This window comes from Pararge aegeria, chromosome 14 (assembly GCF_905163445.1).
Source record: "Pararge aegeria chromosome 14, ilParAegt1.1, whole genome shotgun sequence".
Taxonomy (NCBI): Eukaryota; Metazoa; Arthropoda; class Insecta; order Lepidoptera; family Nymphalidae; genus Pararge; species Pararge aegeria.
Genome location: NC_053193.1, coordinates 266,998 through 286,073, shown reverse-complemented (window position 1 = coordinate 286,073; position 19,076 = coordinate 266,998). Strand labels below are relative to the sequence as shown.

Here is a 19,076-nt window from a genome sequence, read left to right as displayed (position 1 = left end):
TTTTCTTCTGGCTTAACACAGATTATCCAATCTTTAAAACATTGTTTACATTAAAAGAGGTAATAAAACACAGAGTAGGTACATGAGTTAGATTTGTAGAAATAAATCCATCTGAAAATGGTGGCAAATTGACATCAAATAATCTTTCGTGCTTATGAATGGGATAATTAAAAGAGCTGAGAAACAATACGTAAGTAGGTCACAGTCAATTTAACTTGCAGAATAACCACTTCACCGATGGGATACTTATTATGTGTTTTGCTTCGTTTACTATTATTACAGCCTTGGGACGTTTGCTCGTTTGCTTGAAGAAAGTTTGTGCATGGATATAGCGATATGAATTCGCATTATTAGAAGATACTTCGTCTTATCAGATTCTAGAGTAGGTACGTAGTTGTGTTTCTACGTAGATATACCTACGTAGGTAGGTTGGTAGGTAGGTAACAATAAGTTTCCTCCGGGAAACAGGATGAAAACTTTTATCAATTTTACTTCATAGCTCCGTTAAATTTGAAACTTGATTTTAATAGTTCTTTTTTTATTTGAAAGTGTATACTACCAAGCATGTATTGTCTAGTTTTAATGAAGATCTAAAAATATTGTCAGAGATAAAGGGCATAACTCTTCGCAGATACCAGCAAGTCGCTCATTGTACCATATGCCTTTATGGTACAATGAGCGAGTGCAGGCGTACCATCTTACTAATATTATAAATGCGAAAGATTGTGAGGATTGATGTATGTATGGATGGTTGGTGTAAGTGTATATTTTACTATGGTTTTCTGATAATTTTTAATGGAAACGATATCCTACTTAACGAAATATTGTTGTGGCGAAACAAGAACCGTATATACTTACCTGATGTTGCATAAGATAAGTATATTCTCTAATATCCTTTGGGTTATATAGATATCATATATGGAGCCCTAGCATTATTTAAAACACAGACAGTCTATGAAGCAGAGGTTGCTCTTTACAAACAACTTGTTCCAAAAGTCCTCTGTTATAAGTGATAAGAAGAAGTTATGTTTGACCTATATGTCTTGTATCAAAGGATCTAGCGGTATTACATATGACAATATTGGAATTGTTTTTATAAGTCTTGCTTGAATTGATTGAATAAAAGAGCAACGGCCTACATTTACACAAGTTACTGACTACGTAGAAATCGACTAGCGCAAGATGTCTGTGATTATTATTATTCTTCATTGTTTCAGGCATCTAGGTCTAATCTGCGATCAGTCATAAAAAAAGACTATAAGCAGATGTGTGATCTAAGTCCATATAAAACGCATAAAATACTATAGGTACAAAATAAGAGTTGTCGCAGCAACCGATCTGGTCTGAAATGGGAACTTGTGGATAGTGTCTGAGAACTCTGTAGACTGACTATGCGCGTTGCACTCGCGAGCTGCGACCAAGGCTGCGAGCCGAGTGGGACAAGTTCAGCGGTAATTGCCACCCGCGAACCCGTACCTACGAATAAATACTGCTTAGATAAAAGGTAGACACACTGTCTGTCGCAACCAATGGTCGATGGTTATTTCAAAACACCTGCATGTTAAGTTTTGACATGTCTTCTTAAGAAAATTATTTTGAAAAAATAAATACCTACTGAAAGTAAAATACTGGAAATTATATTTCGTACATATCAAAATGTTTGTATTTTATTTAGAATGAATGATTAAATTTATATTCTTTCAGTGAACACCGCTAAAAGTAGGTACAGACAACAAGAAAACGCACCGCATGCAATTTGGCGGCCTTAAGCCACATAGCGATATCGGATAGTTAAACTATTTTTTTTTTATTTATTTGAATACACTAATTGTTTCTTTTATATTTTCACAACATACTTTACATTCAAAATTAATCGAGACAGAGTACTGTTTGTTTGAGTACCTACAAATAAATTAAACTTAGTTGTCTGTTCCTGATTTTAAAATCTCCCCTTAGAAATGAGAAACTTTAGAATTTAGGTAAAATAGCTGTAATATTTTTTTGGAAAACCTTAGCTTAGGGTAGTATATAAGTGGATGAACGTTTGTTTGGGAAAAGATTATTTTCAGAAACTGCACTAATATACCTACCTTAATCAAGTAGGTAGATACATGCGTAATATTTATATGCAGCACATACTAGCCGATACCGTTCATTATTCCATAACTGGCGTATCTTTACTTTGAGTTACCAACAATTAATTATAACAGCTGTTTCGGTTGACGTCACAAGAGAATATCTTGTCAAAAGATGTCTCAATAAATGAATCCAGCTGACGACCTCTAAGTAGTAGTAGGTACCTACCGGTTGTATATTTTGTACCTATGTTATATTAATAGCAGTGAAATGATTGTTGAATCTGTCAATAGAAATAGATAATTTATGTTATATTGATAAGGAGTTAAGGACATCATTGCCAGTTCATTCAATTTTACTGGGTAATTTGGCAATACATAGAGCAAAAGATTGCTGGTTTTTCCGTGTGTTATATATATGATTTCCATGAAATCCCGACATTCGCAGAACCTCATGTTCAAAGATTCACCCACTTGGGGTTGATTTTGGTATAACTGCTTTATGTCTTTCCTTTTATGCCGTTTTATTTGAAGATTTAAAGTTTCATGTAAACTTACTTTGTTCTCCTCAGGAGTGGGTTTTAGAAAAATATATATTATTTATTTATTTTAACTTCTCTAAGTAATGTGTGTTTTTTAGCAATGTCACTTGCCTTAACCTCTTCTCATTGTGGGCAGAACCATGCCCTCTAGTAGGCCGCTGATGGGTTGATATGAAGATGATGCTTACCTAGGGCTGGGGTGCACACCTTTGCAATAAAACGTTGTTGTTATTTCTAGGTTAGCAGATTTAGGCAATCAACCAGTGTAAATAGAGTTTTAAGCTGGGATAAAGATAAGTAAGGTAAATAAAGAAAGGGCTATTTTTACTAATCTTACTTACGCTGAGTTTAAAAGTCGCCGTTAATTTTTTGAAAAAATCAGGTTCTATCGCTTTTTTATCTAATGACATTACTTATGCAAATTTATATTTGGAGGTAAATGCTAAGTGGTCTTTATGAAAGTGACTAATTTTACTTCCTTCCTCACGACATAAACTTGTTTTTACTTGCGTTATTTTTAGAATCACCTAAACGGGTGTTGCCAATGTTATTTTAATATTTGTAACTGGCTAACCCCGCTTTTATATTGCATTCAAGATCAATTTGCTGTGACTAACAGTTTATCATTTATCTTCTGGTAGTTATGATTTAATGGATCGGTAGGCATGTACTTGGTTATGACATCGTACAAACTTTTGTCCTTACTTCCCAACAGCTTAATACTATAAACCGATTTCTTCGATTTATTTCTTCTTTTAATCAATAATTTTCATTGAGAAGAAAATAAGCAGAAATAGCAACTTATATTACCACTATTACCAATAATAATTATTTGTTATTCTAATATTAATAATTATTATTCTTATTATTAATCGACTCAGATTTGCTTAAGAATTTAAAATTTTGTAGATATTCTAAGCGGTTTATTAAAAGCGTTTTTTTTTTGCTGCGACTTCGGATTTTCTTTCCGGCTTTACCTTTAGAGTCTACTTTCCAAACCGGTAGTAGAATCAATATATATACACAGACGACGTTTCATAAGTGCCTTTAAAGTAGGCCTACCTACTTGAAATAAATGAATGCTCAATGTAGAAATTTGCAAGCGCTCTGGAATAAGTTGTATTATCAGGTACGTCATATATCTGCCTTCTTGTGCCTTGTGGTAACGGGAGATGAGAAAACAGTTATCAGAACACCTCTTCCGGCGGATTGTACGAGGTGACTAAGCGAGAACAGTGCTACTATCTACTACCATCTACTGCGATCGTGGTGATTGGACTGTTATAGGCTGTTGATGAAATGATATCTATTAAGATGGAATTCTGCTGCCCTCTTAAAGAAAAGACGGTTTAAGAGCATAGATTCACCACGCCGTTCCAATTGGGTTTGGCGGGCTTTAATGACTACAACCGGGACTGACGACTTTATATGCCGAGGCACGGACGTTGACGCCGCGATTTTCCTAACTAGACTTTACTAAAAATTTTCAGGGGCTAGACCGGGACCCTGAAAATTCTTTGATATAAAGTACAGTACAGTGGCGTGCATAGAGTGTACAGATGATATAAAATGAAGAAAAGCTCCAGTAAATACTTAAGGGTAGGCTTTTTATATCTCTCACAATGCCTATCCTTAAGTTATTTGTAACTCGTACAAGACATTTTCTTCATTTTGTATCATCTGCATACCCTGTGCATACCCTCTATGCACGTACAAAATAGGTACCATAAGGTTTATTTTTTGGTCCGACCCGGGATTCGAACCCAGGACGGTGTGATCCGTAATTGAGCATGCTAACCACTAGACCAACAAGGCTTAGGGTTAAACTGATGTTAATTCGTTTGTCCAGTGGCCAACGGAGGCTACCCGCCGTACCCCCCCAGCAAGAAGAGCACGTGGAAGGGCGACCTGGCGCGCCGGCTGCGTGCCTGCTGCTCCAAGAAGACCTTGCTGCGCCGGATACCCATCCTGGGCTGGCTGCCGAACTACTCGTTCCGGAGCGGCCTGGCGGACATCATAGCAGGTGCGTCTATACAGCATCATCAGTCACTACCATACTTCTACATACTTAAACAAGCAATTTCATCGGAGATGATCAAATGCGGTTCCATTTTTGATCTACTTCATTCCATTTTTGATTTTCGCGTGAAGATTTAGGTATTAGAGTATCTTTTTAATTGGACTCTGACGTAAATCGGGCCTTCGGTCTATACCATACTTAATAAGAGTATGTCTGACTCTGATCATTCTTAAAATTCCCATGGTGAGATACTGATTAACATAACCATCCCAAACTGCTGTGTTTAACCTTCTTTGCTTAGGATCCATCATCATCATCATCTTCATCTGTAGCCTTGCTGAGCACAGGAAATTACACCATATAGATTCTCTTGCTTTTCGCGGAGCATAGCAAATTAAACTTAATTTTTATAATATATCATGGAATTCCACAAAGTAACGCCTGCTTCTATCCAATACTCGGAGAAATGATTTTAGGGCATAATCCAAGCCCGCTGCTCCAATGCGGGTTGATGGGTTTAAGACCTTTTAGATATATATTAAGATACATATTTTGCTTATGATTAAATATTTAATCACAAACTCCATCGTTAATAAGGCCTTTGTAAAATGACCCAAGGATAAAGATGAACCTAAATAGAAAACGAAAGGCACGCCGCTAATCGGCATTGCTTAATTAAAAAGTATCCGTTTAAATCAACGTGTTTTTTTACAATTCTATTACTTAATTATCAGAAAAAGCAAACCGCCTCAGCGCCGCAAAAAGCATTCAACAAAAACAACTGTCAGTTATTACTACTACAAGCGATAGTATCGACAACATTTTCAATGTTTTACTGCTAATTTTTTTCAATACCTCAACTATCACAGCGGGGCTCTCGCGCATTATTTGAGGGAAGTTCTGGGTTCAATTCTCGGCTAATTTTACTATTTTTTAATCTACGTTAGGTACGAATGTGGAAAAAATCGTCCCATTTGACGACTTACACTGTATGAATTATATTTGCAAAAACAGCTTAATCCAATCGTGTCAAAGGTTCATGGAGGCTTTACAATTTGGATAATTTACTCAGAAGTTGCGTGAAGTAGCCAAAAAATGCATATACTTATATCATTTTCATTCGTACATACTCGAAGTTTTTTAGTAAGGTTCGATTACAAGATAAATTTAATAATTTCGCAAAACTTAATTATTAAATTACCTAAGTAGGTACATTTTAAGCCGCCAATAATTTTTAGTTCTTTATTAAACGGACACTTAACCACAATACGAATTTATGATCCGTGACAAATCTCACACAATCGCAAGGCTGATAGTGGTGGTACCGTGGGAAGCGCCGCGTCTGCCGCAGCGTAAAAACAACTCCACCAGCAAGGCTGTACTGCCAAGCCTCGTCGGTGCCATGCCACCCGGTTGGGTTAACTATCTGCTAGGTTGGCGCCAATCAAAGACACCTACGATCAGGTGGTCGGGCAGTTCAGCGATTCTAAATATTTTTTTATTCCAGTATTTAATTATAAACCCATACTCCTAATAGTTTTTCCTTACATTTTTTTTTTGTGGGAGGCTTTGGACGTGGCTAGTCGCCACCCTACCGACAAAGACGTGCCGCTAAGTGATTTAGTATTCCAGTGCAATTTCGCACCACCTTAGACTGAATCATCACTTACCACCAGGTAAGATTGCAGTCAAGGGCTAAATTGTAGTGGAAAATAAAAAAAACAGAGATAATAAATTCCCTGCCGAGGATCGAATTCGGACTTCACCGTACCGAGCCAATGGAAGGCAGCTGCACCCCCCTAAAATCCCGTAGAAAATATATGACCTCTCTTTATATGACACTAATGTATGGCGGCCAAGATACAGACAGACAGACCGTGCCGAGGCGGACGACAGAGTAAAAATAAGATTTCGATATTATGCATGGTCCTGGCAGACAAATTAAGAATATCAATACGAACATGGTGCCTACACAGTGGCTACTGGCTAGGTATATTAAATATATAAACTAACGCGGTCCCCGGCCGCGACACGCTCCGCCGACCACTTCGTTATCTGGACAATTGCAAACGATTCGCTTTACTTCGCTGCCATTCGATTTGTATGTACTTGAAAATTTTCATATCTCATGTTGAAAACTCTACATTCCACCCCTAGCGAAAAGTAATGAAAGAATAGTAATTTTGAATTTGAGTTTGGGATCTAAAGTCAATCAGTGCGCGCAAATCACAACGAAGCTGTGATAGCCTAGTGGCTAGGAATTCTGCTCCACTTTCGAGGGAACCGAATTTAAACTGGCACGCACCTCTATCTTTTCGGAGTTATGTGCGTTTTAAGCAATGAAATATCACAATACATCTTGAGAAAACCTGTATGCCCAAGGGCCCTCTGTATTAAGCCGCTAACGGTTTGATAATGATGACGGTAATAACAGTTTAGATATAAAATATAGGATATCGACCCTACATAGAGTAAACACCAAATTTCTCAAAAAACGTAGCTTCGCTCGAGCGTGAAATTAAAGATATTTAATTTGGCGAGCCTTTGTCTAGCTGCCTGCTTGTCAGGTGTTTCGCAACAATCGCCGGGTCAGCACCTGGCCTAGATCTAGGCGAGCGAATTGTCTGGTCAAATATTAAATTTACTCAATATTACGATAGGTCACGTATTTTTTTTCAGTTAAACGTAAGGTTAATGAGCTGAGAACCTTGACATGTAAAATTGGAAGCCTCGCAGGGCTTCGGTCAATCGAAAATATTGTAGTTTTAAATTGCGTACAAGGTGCGTTCAAACTTTGCTGGCTATTGTAGCCAGGGTCTACGTCGGGCTACAAGAGCGTCAACTAGTGACGTACATAGAGGGTATGCAGATGAATTAAAATGAAGAAAATCTCCAGTACGAGTTATAAAAACTTAAGGGTAGGCTTTTTATAACTCCTACAAAGCCTATCCTTAAGTTTTTCATAACTCTTTCTGAAGATTTCTTTCATTTTATATTATCAAACCGCTTAGTGCATACCCTGTCTACATGCCATTCTGTCGTCAATATAATTAAAAAAAAAATTGCCCAAAGCGATGATAGCAAGGGGTCGGCCCTCTCATCACTTTTTTAAATATTTATAATTAACGGGCCAAGTAGAAGAAGGCCCAACCCAAAATAGGGTTCAAATCATAATACAAGATGAAGAAATTATTAAAGCAGTTTCAAGCTGGAAAATAAAAAAAGTAGCTGCAAAACAGATGTATATTAAAGAGGAAAATTAAATGAAAACAAAATCAATCATTAACACGTTAAATAATGGAGTAAAGGAAATTAAAATATTGTAGAAGCACAAAAAAATTTAAAGCAATGATAAAATTATTGTTCCTTCTTGTAACTAAATAGAATGAAAACAAAAACCATGTAAATAGTGCGAAACTAAATGGGTAAACAAGAGCTCTGACTACGTCAGAGGATTTCTAATTCCTCCTTGATCCGTGTAATTCTTATGTACGCATCAAAAGTGCCACCTATGGGCCTACTTGAATAAAGATATTTTTGACTTAAACTTTGATTCTATTGATATAACATATTTAAATAAAAACGCAACATAGCGTTAAGTTGGCGCAGTGGGCAGCGAAGCCGGTCTTGGGCTCGATTCCAACAACTGGAAAATGTTTGAAAACCCAAGGGATGGCAATTATATGCCTGCTAACCAAGAAGCGGCCGCTTCGCATCTTGTTCAAGTTGCATCGGCGCAGCTCATTCCGGAGGCTAGCTTTGTATCGATATGCGATACCTCTTTACCAAGCTTCCTATAGGGATTAATGGTAAGACCTAGTCCAGGCAGCCCGTGCCACAAATCGGCCGATTACCGGTAATAAGTTTAGTTTTATTGACGTGACAACGTCTTATAAATTGGTTTGCCGGGTGACACTTTTTTTATAATAATTAATAATATAACTCTTACACTATATCTGCACCCTACTGCGACCCTAAATATAAGTAGGGTCTGGGTGTCCATATTGTTCATTTAAATATTCATCAGTAATCTTAATACCCTTAACACAAGCTACGCTTAGTTTGGGGCTGGATGGCGATGTGGGTATTGTCGTAGTATATTTATTTATTTATTTATATTTAGTTGTCCAAATGATTCTTCGTGCCCATTGAGCTCACTTGCGGCGTGTCCGCAGGGCTGACGGTGGGGCTGACCGTGATCCCGCAGGCGATCGCGTACGCGGGCGTGGCGGGCCTTCCGCCGCAGTACGGGCTGTACTCGTCGTTCATGGCGTGCTTCGTGTACACGGTCTTCGGCTCCGTCAAGGACTCCGCCATCGGGCCCACCGCCATCGCCGCCATCCTGACGCGCGAGAACCTGCACGGCCTGGGGCCCGAGTTCGCCGTGCTGCTGGCCTTCCTCAGCGGCTGCGTCGAGCTCATCATGGGCATTCTACAATTAGGTGAGTGCGTCCCATCCCCACCGCGACTGGGTTTGTTGCAGATTTCTGTAGCAGAGCGCGTTTTAAATGCTTTACTTTTAAGCCAGCATTCGGTTATGCTCAATGATATAGACAAGCGCCACGAATTCCGGGACGATGCCGTGTACAAACCCCTTCAAGGGTTTAATATAACTGAACTCTACGAAATAAGTAAGCCCGGAAGTCCCACTCCCAATATACTTGAGGTTCGTTCAAGGATACCTTTTCGATTTTTGGGATTTCTCAATGTATTCTTGGAGACTATAAAGTCACCTCAGGCTCTGTCTCTGTTGCTGCACCACCATTTGTTCACGTCCTTTGCTTCGCTGTGGAAAAAAATCAATAAAAATATGCCATTACGTTTAAGCACGTGTCAAAAGAAATGACGATGTATAAAGTACATATAAAACAAATAATTGATAGGTAGCAGGTAAGATCCCTTCACGCTAGTCGTTTCAGTAACAAGCAGCTGTACGTACGGACAGACACCACGAACTGTAATTGAGAGGTAATTCCTAGTTTCCGCCTCGCTAATGACAAGGTTTAGGTCAGCCATTAGCTTACGATGGATAGATTGCATGCTCCTTGCATGACGTGCGAAAATCGCTTTAAGAGAACTTGTTGTCTAAAGTATACTTCATCGGAGTCATCATAATATGTTACTCATCCACACAGCACGGACCCTGTCTCTCGGAAAAACAATAGGAGCTAGAAATATGTTGATGTTGGGAAAAATAAACTGCAGTTTCCCGTTGGCTTCGTCACGATAGTATCTGCGTTCCGAACATCGGGGGTAGACTCACTATAAACAGAGTAGAGTAAGCCTAATTAATAGTATACTTGATAGAAGTAAAAGAGCCACTCTTTTAAGATTAAGACCCCCGACTCGATTGTGAAGCAAAGCTCAGAGTTGACATATTTTTATTCAAACATTCAAATGAAATCCTTCATAATTAGGCATATCAACCTTTATAAACGTCACCTAAATTTATGAATAATATATAAAGGATTATACAACATTTAAAAAATATTCAGGATGGATTTATATTCTTTTAAAAATACTTATCAAAACTTTCCGACTAGATGGCGCTACAGTTGCTATAGGAACTGATAAAGATATATTAATTTCGGCACTGGCGGAATGAGCGCCGCCGTAGGTTAGTAGTAAAGCGGTCAGGCCACAGTTGCCAGAGATTCGCAAGTTAAAATTCGATCGGTTCCGAAATTTTACATGCATTTATTAAAAAAAAATAGATTTCTTTCAAGTGTAGGTAATAACAATATATAAATTGTATAAGATTTATATTCAATTATTTTAGTACTCAGTTTGTATTACAGCGTCGATGGTAGGTAAACAAGAAGTTAACATTCCTTATAACAAACCGTATAATGACTTGATAGTCAAAACTCTTTTGACATCTAAAAAAGACCTAGATAGACACGATTACAACTTTTTGTGCTGGCGAAAATGGTAAAAATCTTAAAGCGCCTTACAAATAAAACATTAATTCATTTTAAAGAAGCCAACAATAAACTCTAGCTGTCTGTGTTGAGTAGGCATTAGATTTGTACCACCTTACAATATCCCTTCTAATAATACTAAGTAGTTATGTAGTAGCTAATGGCTGACTAAGTAAAAAATAAGGCTCATAAAGGTAGTCGTTGTAAAATAGTATTCTGAAAACATTCCGCAATCGCGGCAACACGTGCCTGTGGTTTCAGGAATGCCCCGTCACTGCAGCAATGCGTGAGGCAACCGTTTAGTTATTTGTTACGTGAAATGATTAGGATATTTGTTATCGTTCACTTTGCAATACGAATAACATGGAATAACGTATACTTAGTTAGTACTTAGTACAGTCGTCAAGTTACTCTAATGTTTATTATTTGACTAGTGTATCCGTGCGCTACGTGAGCCTTTATTATGGTTTTTTACAAATTCCGTGGGAACTTTTTTCTAAATTAAAAAGTGGCCTTCTTATGTTACTCCCCGTCCTTTCAACTAACTCTATGCCAACAATCGATTAATTGCTTAGTTAGGGCGAGAAGGAAGGACAAACAAACAATTTATAATATTAAATTAGATTACCGTTATGACCATCATCAGTTCAATGGATATCCATACATTTAGATCTATTTAAGAGATTTCCAATATACTTTTTTTTTTTTTTTTTTTTAAAGTATATAGACAAGTGCTTGACTGCAATCACACCTGATGGTAAATGATGATGCAGCCTAAGATGAAGCGCGCTTGCCTAGAAGATGCCTATTCACTCTTGATTTGAAGGTACCCAGATTATAGGTATCAGGGAAGACGGAAGATGGGAGGGCATTCCAGGCCTTTGCGGTACATAATGAGGTGCTATGCCACCTGTCCAGGGAGCCCTTCAAAACGCGCTAGGTCGGGCCACTTAGTAGGGGTCTACAAACGCTTTATTTTCGAGAATGATATCGTCTAGAATTTTGGCACCCAGTTTTCTTCGGTTTTTTGAGTTCCGTGCGCCGGTAATTTCCTCTTCGCGATTCGCTGAACCAAAAATGTAACCAAATATGGTTCTAGTTTGCATCGATATTTTTTATTCGATTTGAGGCAGATAAATTCAGAGCATAACTTGCTGATTGCCAGCTGAGTGTTCCTGAGCCACTGAATTTGAATTGGTTAGACCTATACTTAGTTAGCGGCTACGTTTCTGGTCCCTAAATCACTATTTGCAATGCACAATTTGAAGACTGGTCTTCATGCCGAACGATATCCCTAGTCCCTAGTTCATAGAGAGCACTGTGATTCTGTTTGAAAAACTAACAATTTGATTCTGTTTGAAAAACTTCGAAAGCAGCAGAATTTCTTACGAGCTGATTTTGAGTTGTTCACGGAAAACTGGCAAGGGCTTTACGAGGAGACTTAAACGCAGAAGCTCGGATGTGGGAGACATCAACACAGAAAAATAAGACGTAATGATACTACGGTCACTTTATCTTGTTACAAACTATTGCAGGTGCCTACCTGCTCTAGGCACATCCTAACTGAATAGCCTCGATACAGATAGACAACGAAATGATCCTATAAGCGTTCCGATTTTCTCATATGAACCACGGAACCTTCGATCCTTCTATAAGGAACATAAAATTCTGGTTTATTGGCAAAAAAAAACTATAAATGCCATTGTGGTAATGAAAAGACAGTGACGACGGAATCTTTTCAAAATTTTTTCCCCTCGAACCTCAAACTTGATTTCCACAAGTCGGAAGCGAGTCGTGACCTCAGCGGCTCAGCCTCCGCGTATTCAAGCGAGATGAAACAATGAGCCGGCGGCATTATTCACCGCCGGCTTATTGTCTGCCCACAATGCACACATGCGGCCGTTGTCCGCCCGGCGGAGCACGAGGCGCGAGACACCCGCATTATTATATTATTCACTATTGACATAATATATACGATCTGAAGAATGCCTTAACAAAGGTATCATACTGTATTATCTCAACACTGGTTTCTATAGCGTGTTGTGCCCGTATAACTCATAAATAAAATTCAACACGTAGTGGCAGTGACTAGTTCATGGCAATTTAATTGAGCTCTTATTTAGGACCCAAATCTTGGGTTCAAAGGCAACTTTTATCTCGATATTTAAAGATTCAAAATAGTCATTTATTACCGATTTCACGAAAAAGTTTCGGAATAAAAGTTTTTCCACTTTATTAATTAACACCCAATCGCCCAATGGCTTCTTGCCCCCATTTCAACTAGTCTTTCATATTGTACGCTGCAATTTATGGAGCACACTATTTACGTCACGCACCCATATAGATAGTTATGTTTTGAGTTTCGAGCTAATTTCTTAATATAAGTTCATTCCTAGTTCTAAATCCTTGCTATCATCCGTTGGACCATTGTAATGCCCGCTACTGGCACAAGCAAGATAATCTCGTTTAATTTATGCATCCTTAATGAATGGCAATGGGCTGATTGTCTCATGGTCTATCACTGTTCCCCGCCGCCCTTGCCCCAGTAACGCATTAACACGGAGTGTGGTCGCAGGGTTTCTCATCGACTTCATCAGCGGGCCGGTGTCGGTGGGATTCACGTCCGCGGCCGCCATCATCATCGCCACCACGCAGGTCAAGGACATCCTGGGCCTCAGCTTTCCCGGCGGAAAGTTCCTACAGGTGACGCACTCTTATTGTAATTATATTATCATAAGAACGTTACTAATCCCTTGGAGTAATATTCAACGAATGCTACTGCGACTCGTTTGTGCGCCGCGCGTCTAGCGATGCTGCGTTTGCCTGTATGAAGTTGCCCTTTTTTGGGTACAATGTGTTGCCTGGTCAAATCAACGGAGTAAGCAGTGGAATATCAGCAATAGATTCGCCGTCAAGTATATCTTGAAACCTCGAACTCCACACCTAATCCTATGGAAATCCTATGTCAACCACATACACAACGTACATCCTATGATTATTTATTTATTTTTATTAGGACTACCAACAAAAATACATGTATCATAGTTATGGATCAAGCTAGCCTTTGGTTACTAAATAATTTCACTTATAGGTAGTCGCAGCATGCACTGGTTAGTATAACTTAATTTAATAGAAGAATTTAGATGACAGATTTTAACTACCTCAAACACAGCACAATTTACAATAAAAGATAATACTATTTCTGCTTATATTCTATATATATATATATATATATATATAGAATTTAAGCAGAAATAGTAACTTATATAACCAATATCAATATTGAAGAGACTGAGAAAACCAAGTAGGAGTAATCATCAAATAAATAATAAATAGTAATGAAGATGATAGCTAGAAGTTATACTTGAGTCCTGAGTGTAGAACCTCTTACAATTGGTGCAGTCTGATGAGATACTGCGGATCTTTGAAACCACCGACACGTCACTCAAACACCTTTCTTTCTCAAAACGGTATTATGCAGCTACTGATCGTATACCTATAACATCTTTATATATCAAGGTAAGCAATTTAACTTGATGCTTTACGAAGCTACAAACAGACTACAGTTTTAAGACAATATGTAAAACCATTACATACACTTGAAACCCCCTTATGTTGAGATAATTAGTACCTAACCCAAGTCTGAGAATACTCGAATGACACGGTAAGACGAAAACGAGCGCAATTTCTGCCTCTCGCAGCTGGACACAGTTGCCACCATATTTTGCTACTAATATTACTTATTTAATATGATGTTCTTTTGTTTGTTTATATATGTATATGTATATGTATATATCGATATATGTATATATAATTAATTTGAAAAGTGTATTTAATTAATTTTATCGCCTGTTATTAACCAGTTGCACTATCCGTTTTCTCTAACTTCATTCTAGCATAAAGGGTTGTCTGGAGGAGATCGCTTAAAGGGATACGACCGCCTTTGCGCCTTTTAAATATATACATTTATTGTTTTTGTTATTTCTTGTTTTCACTTTTCATTTGTGCAATAAATACTCTATCTATCTATCTACCTTTTATGTCACACAGTGTGGATGTTATATTTTGAAGATGTATTAGCACAGACAATGCTGAGGACAAGGAAGCGAGAAGCTGCCGAGTCATTCAGCAATCGACTAAATTCTAAAGGATCGCAAAAATGCCTCTACAATAGTCCCATTTGAATAATCTTTAGCAACCATTGAAGCAGTGCTTAAGAGTTGTGCAGTGTGTTGTGTTGTTAAAGCAGTTAAGAGAAAGACCGAGTTTCGACTTCTAAATTGAAAGATTTGTCTTGACCAACGCGGAGTAACCGCGTTGGTCAAACAACGCTGCCAGGAATTATAGCCGCTGAATTATTCTCATACCAACTCGTAGGCACCTAGTTCGTGCATCACGTGTCTACCTCTGTGGATAGATCGTGATCAGATCTCTGATACCAGGAACAATTATAATTGTTGTCGGCATGATAACATTTGCATTGCATATAAAAGGAACCTATCTATTATAAGAACTATGTGTTGACAGTTTATATAACCTGAAGCAACTTTTGAATGAATTAATGAATGAATAAGTATACTTTTATTACCACAAAAAGTACATAAAAAAAAAAGTTTAACAAAACAACGTAAACAATTTGGCGGCCTTATTCTTCATAGCGATATCTTTCAGGAAATCAATCAAAAAAAAATAAGTAACTACCAATACAAATATAATACATAAAAATTATATTTATTTAAAAATAATATAAATTTATCTCCAGACACTAGTAGAACTCGTCATATGATTTCTTTCCCCTAAAACGAGAGAGACTGGGGAGAAACTAAATGTATTAACACTTTACCACAACATTAGGTAATATATACCAACATAAAATAAAAATAGAAATATGAAGAAAGAAGTAGAATACATGGTGGCTTCATCGCTTAATAGCGATCTCTGCCAGGCAACCTTAGAAATGTATATCTTGTCTTCCTAAATTTAGCTTCTAAGCTTTATTTTTTTTGGCTTTTTACGAATAAATCACCAGGGAGGTACTTCGATGTGTACTTAGACTTATATTAGTGATAAATAATCATCAGAGGTCAATGTTTGGTACGGATACCTACCTACCTGCATATTGTAGGTAGTCTTATTAAACGTCACTGGATTGCAAAAAATGGTTTTAAATTATCTAAGGAAGTAAGTACGTACGTATTTTAGAATTTTATCCAGTTCTTTATTTCCACTTTAATCATTAGTTTTTTACCGGTTGGGGATTGCTTTTTTGTTCTGCCATACTTTCTAGACCTTCGCGCTGTCATTAACTTTGTAAATTTTACTGCTATTCTACCTACGTAAGCAAACTTTTATCACCTTGCTCTTAAATTTATCGCGGTAATGCGGACTTGCATCTACCTAGGTACCCGTTGACCTAAGTAGTTCGCATTTTTAAAGGTCTCCACATGCCTACAATTCTGTTTTTATTATTTCTTTACTGAGTTTCTGAGTTTGTTACCGATGTCTAGCAGCTGAACCTACACATATAATAAAGATTCCTCATAAATAAGTATTTATTTATTTATTTATTAAGGACACTAAAAATATACCATATAAAGTAATAAACTAGTACAATATTCTACACATTCACAAAAAAAAAATGATGGCATACAAACACAGCAAAAATAATCATAAGACAGGAAGGAATAGGTGTTCTGTACGTAATATATCTTAAGGGAGGACTCACCGATAGGTAAGCGATAAGCTTTTTTTTAAATACCCCGGGGGAGGGAGGGACAGAAAATTCAAAAAAACACCTCACGTAATTTATGGACGCCCCCGTAAAATCATCGCACTTCTTATCTTCGGATGTACCGCTGGACTTAAGGAGTTACTACTACCTATATGTCCCAGTATGTGAGCAATGTGCTATATTTGTTCCAGGTGTGGACGGGTATGTACGAGCATATCGGGGAAACCAGATTGTGGGACACCGTGCTGGGCGTATCCTGCATCGTAGTGCTCTTGCTTCTGAGGGTGAGAATGACAACGAATTTTTCTCTTTACGGCTTTGGAATTTAAGAATTAGTTAAAAGTAACTTAAATTCTGTATCTTGTACTTGTTATTTTACGTCTATGTTGCCACAGCATATTCCAATAGTTCAATGCGAAGCTGTACTTTTTTCATAAATAAATCCCAGTGGTCACAGAGTGTTCGACAGACTTACTGGAAATAAACTAGGATATAAAGGTATAAAAAATTAATATGTTTAAGTACCTACGTACTGAAGTGATGTTCAGTGCTGCGTCTATTTATTTTTAAATAAATGAAGCATATTTAGCTGATGCTATCGAAGTTAAACGCGGACATTAAGTTGAGAGCATCCTGTTTACGTCCATTGTGACAGCCGCTTCACGCCGTTAACCGGAACAATGTTGTTTGTTCGTCAGGACTGACGTCATAAATATTTCTGTCTTGGGTTTCGTAACCTCAGGCACTTATCATTAAATAGTTAGGTAACTACTTGCTAGCAATAATCGTTACCTGAGCCGTCATTTTAAAGCAATTTGCTATAGTGGCGTTTTGCTGAAAGAATAACGCAGGCGTGCGCTTTACCCTTTGAGCAGCTACCTACTTTCAGTGGCGTGCACTTGCTTGCTTTAATGCTTTTTGCTTACCCTGGCTATTCGGCTAGTAGTATTTGACATTAAAACCATAATTGTTACTGGTATATTCTAATCTATTCTATATCAATAATTTTTGAAATGTCCATCTGTTGACACTCGCGAGTGATGTGTACATTGCATATTCCAGAAAGTGAAAGACATAAAGATCGGTTCGGAGGACGACGACAAGGAAGGCAGTATGGAGAAGCGGTCGCGGCTGAAGGCTGCGGTGTCACAGACGCTTTGGTTCCTCTCCACCACGAGGAATATATTCGTGGTGCTGGTGTGCGCCGCGCTAGCCTACTACTTTGACACTAAGAACCAACAACCTTTCGTGCTCACGGGTAATTTAACTTGGTACCTGGAATGCCCTTCCAGCTTCCCTTTTCCCCAGTGCCTACAATATGAGTACCTTCAAATCAAGAGTGAATAGGCATCTTCTAGGCAAGCGCGCTTCACCTCAAGCTGCATCATCGCCTACAATCAGATGTGATTGCGGTCAAGCGCTCGTCTATAAACAAAAAAAACACTATTCTAGTTGTAGGTCTATCAATCAATCAAAAATATTTTATTGCACACAAGAACAAAACAGAAACAAATAAAAGGGAACAAAGACACAAGTCATAAATTTGTGTAACAAATTATAATTTAGTTAATTATGATTTCGTCCGCAACTATATGAATCCTTAGAGCGGTGTGCATAGCTCTAAATGAATCATACATATTAATAATTACAAAAGAAGTACATATATAAAATAAACTAACAATATGTAAAATAAACTAAGCATATATGGTAATGCTCCTTCTGCATACCAAACAATCATGTGCAGTCAACTCCCGAAGTAATTGCCTCTCCCTACGGGTTTGCCCGTAATCACCACACTGGGCAGACGGCTCGGTGATCGCAGTAAATGGTAACAGTTAAAGAGAGTAAGCTGCTGGCGTTCTTCGTTATATTCTCTTAGTCGCCTCGTACCATTATCTTGCACTGGGTATCTGGAAACCCAGTGAAAATTGCATAAAATGGCAAAAATCCTCCTATACATCAACTTTAGGGTATGCAGTGCTTTTGTGCATGTATGAAGTGCACGCAACTGCCTCGTACGAGACCCGCAGGAAGAGTAGGGGTGGTGATAACTGTACTCTGATCTGCCGTCACCGCTAGTCGCCAATATAGTTATACCGAAATATGACGACACCCTGCAGGCGAGGTGAAGGCCGGCCTGCCCCAGCTGGCCCCGCCGCCGTTCTCCGCCACGGTGGGCAACCACACCTATACGTTCTCGGAGATGGCGTCCACCCTCGGCTCTGCCATCTTCGTAGTGCCGCTGCTCTCCATACTCGAAAACATCGCACTAGCCAAGGTTTTTTGTAAGTTAACTTATAGAATCCGATATTCCATGTCCATTTTTCTGTATGACCTGCTTTACGTACTTGCGTGGATACTTCCACCTTAAAGATAATAAAGTCAAGAAAGTCAAAAACATGTTTATTCAAGTAGGGCCCATAGGTGGCACTTTTGATAGGTACATTAGGTACATGAGAAGTACACGGTAGTTACATGATTTCGGAATAAATAATGTAGACACGGACCATTTACTGGTATATATTAAATCGTAGTAGGTAGGCATAAAGTACAGAGATGTTTTGATACAAAATCACGTTATAAATTAAATGAATATGCAATACGTGCTTACAAACATTTCCTTACAAGCTAAGCACTTACATAAATTTTTATGCTCGGGCTTGCTTGCCAATCCTGCGACCCGTGGGTGTGTTGTATATATACTCTTACGTGACGTAACCTTTGCTAGAAATATTCGCTACCAACTTTATTGACAACCGCCTTTAACGGGGACCAACTAAGAGCATG

General features: G+C 38.2%; 1 protein-coding gene across 2 annotated transcripts in view; it reads left to right on the top strand.

Moving 5' to 3' along the window:
- Positions 1-19,076, top strand: part of LOC120629150 (sodium-independent sulfate anion transporter-like) — a 39,568-nt gene that overhangs the window by 16,091 nt on the left and 4,401 nt on the right. For both annotated transcript variants that reach the window (XM_039897955.1, XM_039897956.1), the window contains exons 2-7: positions 4,467-4,640; positions 8,813-9,079; positions 13,134-13,261; positions 16,481-16,573; positions 17,352-17,547; positions 18,410-18,574. In XM_039897955.1, coding sequence (XP_039753889.1) covers positions 4,467-4,640; positions 8,813-9,079; positions 13,134-13,261; positions 16,481-16,573; positions 17,352-17,547; positions 18,410-18,574 — 1,023 coding nt within the window. The remainder of the gene's footprint in view (positions 1-4,466; positions 4,641-8,812; positions 9,080-13,133; positions 13,262-16,480; positions 16,574-17,351; positions 17,548-18,409; positions 18,575-19,076) is intronic.